This window comes from Drosophila guanche, unplaced genomic scaffold, assembly GCF_900245975.1.
Source record: "Drosophila guanche unplaced genomic scaffold, DGUA_6, whole genome shotgun sequence".
NCBI lineage: Eukaryota > Metazoa > Arthropoda > Insecta > Diptera > Drosophilidae > Drosophila > Drosophila guanche.
Window position 1 is genome coordinate 697,896 of NW_022995757.1, and position 2,933 is coordinate 700,828.

At 43.9% G+C, this 2,933-nt stretch overlaps 1 protein-coding gene across 1 annotated transcript in view; it reads left to right on the top strand.

Annotated features, from left to right (window-relative positions):
• The window catches only part of LOC117590395, a 1,598-nt gene extending 917 nt beyond the window's left edge, over positions 1-681 (top strand). The window contains exons 4-5 of the mRNA XM_034282988.1: positions 1-192; positions 548-681. The exon at positions 1-192 is cut by the window's left edge and continues 170 nt beyond it. Coding sequence (XP_034138879.1) covers positions 1-7 — 7 coding nt within the window. The 3' untranslated portion in view covers positions 8-192; positions 548-681. The remainder of the gene's footprint in view (positions 193-547) is intronic.
• Positions 682-2,933: the final 2,252 nt, after the last annotated feature.

The window sequence follows — 2,933 nt, forward strand, 5'->3', positions numbered from 1 at the left end:
TCGTTAACAAACGAAAAAGCAACAAAGAACGTCCAGAACAAATGAAGACACAAGACCTCGGATTCCACTTGCAGCACTTCTGCTGCCCCTTCAACGCAAGTATCTACATTGAAATTATAATGCTGCCTGCTTGAGGCACGCCACTATACAAGTTTTTATATTTTTGTTCGGGCTCGGACCCTCGAAAAATTGGTGGGTTGAACAAGGTTCAACGTTGAACCCTTTATTCCAAATGCCACGCTTTGGGGCATAATGCTCTTGATTGGCTTTTGCGTTGCTTACTGCGGATTTTCCTTGCTTGCTTTTGGCATTTTTTGTTCGCTTGTTTAGTGCTTTTCCCTTTGCTCTTTTCTGCTTTTCTGCTTTTCTTCTGTAGTTTTTTTGCCAACTTTGACTCCGTCTTGCGATGCATTCAACAAGCGCTGCAACATTGTGGCAGCACAAGTTGACCTTAACAGGTCATGGCCAATGTCATGTCCCCTTTTCCTTTATTTGTTCGGGTTCAAGGACTCGTTGATGCACAGTTTTGTTGTCGCTTTCATTTCAGCTCGACACTCGTTGGGCCTGTTCAAGCCGTTGATGTTTGAGGGACGCAAAACCCCGGCCAGATCATTGGCCTGTCGAGGGCCCCACAAAAAGGATGCCAACCAAAATTGTACTTTGCCCAGCGGAACTTCTTCACGACTTCTCGGAGTAATTACACATGCAATAAGCATGCATATAAATAAAAACAACTATTGATGATTGAAGCTCTGACTATATTTTACTCGCCGACTTGACTTCACTTCTCACCGATGCTGCAACCATAAGATCAAGGAAACAAATCAGATAATATATGTTAGATTCATTCTTGAACGAAAACTTAGCACAAGTTTTGTAGCAGCCTCTCGTGAGCAGCCTCGACTTTTCGTTTGCCAACTTTGTTGTCGAGGCGGAGTCGAGTTTTCACTTCATTTGATTAATCTTCGCAATTGCCCGACACCTAAGCTCACGAGTCCGCCCCGATGCCAGTCTCCACACAGCATTTCCAACATCTGTTATTATCTGGCAAATTATTAAGTGTAAAACCCCACACGCTGTGTCCTTCAATCGCATGTGACAGTTAGAAAAGGCATCGGCTCACAGCCTGCCCTCACACACACACGAGGACTCGCTGAATGGGTGGCAAAATATGAAATTAATAATCCATTCGCACAGTCCTTTTCCTCAAAACCCAGGCCCTCAATAATCAGGATAATGATAATAAAAGGGATGCCATTACGTGGATATTTCTTCCACATTTCACATTTCACGTCTCGCTTCTCGGCTCTGGCTCTTCATGTTTCATGCTGTTCAGCGTACACAGTTCGTTTGTCGGTTCTCGGCATTTTTTGCCACGCTGCCACTGACAATGTAAACAATGGCCAACACAGACACAACACACACACAACACACACACACTCTTTTTTCAGTTGTACCCCAAACAGATGTACAGCAAAAGCTCTCCAGAGTGGCCAGCAAGATCCTTCTTATAAAATGATATTCCAACTACTGATTGTGAGCGATAAGTGACATAGAATTAACATCAGTATAGAATATGGAAAAGAAAAGGCTTTCAATCAAATGTTTCTTGGTCACGTATCGTGCGGCAGCGCTCATCGGTTTCTGCCTGAACAGCAGCAACTCTTTCTTGTCCATCGTTTGACGGGGGCAGTGGAAGTTTTAGAACTTTGCTTTAACAGCTGATAAGAACATTTATTTACGCGCCAAATTCCGGGCACCACACGGGCAAACACTTCGTGCTTTACGACGTGCAGCAGCGCCCCTCGGTTGGTCGTGCTGCGTTTATACCTTTCGTTTGATGTCCGTCTCCCCAGGATACGCTGAAGATTTTACATAAAAAGTTTCCAAAAGTAAAAATTGTTCAAATGAATTTTGGTTCAATTTTGTAATTACTTTTTCTTATTTTCACGGAAAAAACACTCGAAAAAAAAGTAAAGAGAACTGGATGATGGTTTGCTGCAGCTTTTGTCGTGTTTCTTTTTATGAATTGGTGGATTTGATTCTGAAGAAAGAGGCGAAAAAGAAGGAGGAAGCGAGCGCGCGAGAACTTTCAGCGCTTGTAACGGTCAAAAAAGCGTTAACGTCGTCGCCCGAGTGCGTCGCGCGGTATTTTACCGACAGAAACTTTTCGCATGTCAACACGCGCCAAAATGTTGCCAGCGACTGACTGCGGCAGTGGCAGAGTGTGTGGCAAGCAGCAGCGACAGCGACAGCGGCAGTGGCAAGACGCACTTGATGGAAAACACGAACGAAACACGATCCAAGAGACGCCCACATACATCCTCGCACACTCACGGTAGGACACAAGAGAAAGATTCATTGAGAAAAACGAGCAAACGAAGCGATGAAGCAAGGAAGGAAGACGAGGGAGGCGGCAGGAGAAAACAAACATCATATGTCCCCCCATATTCGCTCTAAAAGTACAGCTGATGCTGTGGGTCAAAAGCTTCAGGCGCCATTAGCTTTTGGGAGCAAGCTTCAAAGCTACAGGGAAGAAGAGCATGCGCAGAAGCTGCAAAAGCTCACACTCTCTCTGGCTCAGGCACTCTCTGGCAGAGAGGACACTTGTTGCATCTCACCCATATGTTATCCCTTACGAGACATTGTGCGAAAATAAACTAAACCTGAACAGGTTTCTGTCCAAATGGTCAATGGAGGCATTGCTCGATTTAAAATGATCTAAAAAAATCCTAAATTCAATCAAAGCAATGCAATTTATATACTTTAAAAGCCTTAAAAGAAAAAACCTGCTGCTGATTGGCAGATTTTCAAATAAAGTCAAAGAAATGTTTCCAGCCAAAGCAACCACGAATTTCCCATCAGTCTCTGAAGCCATGTTTGGGACTTTAGAAATTGAAATTTGTCACAAACTTGAATCGTTTTGAGAGTAA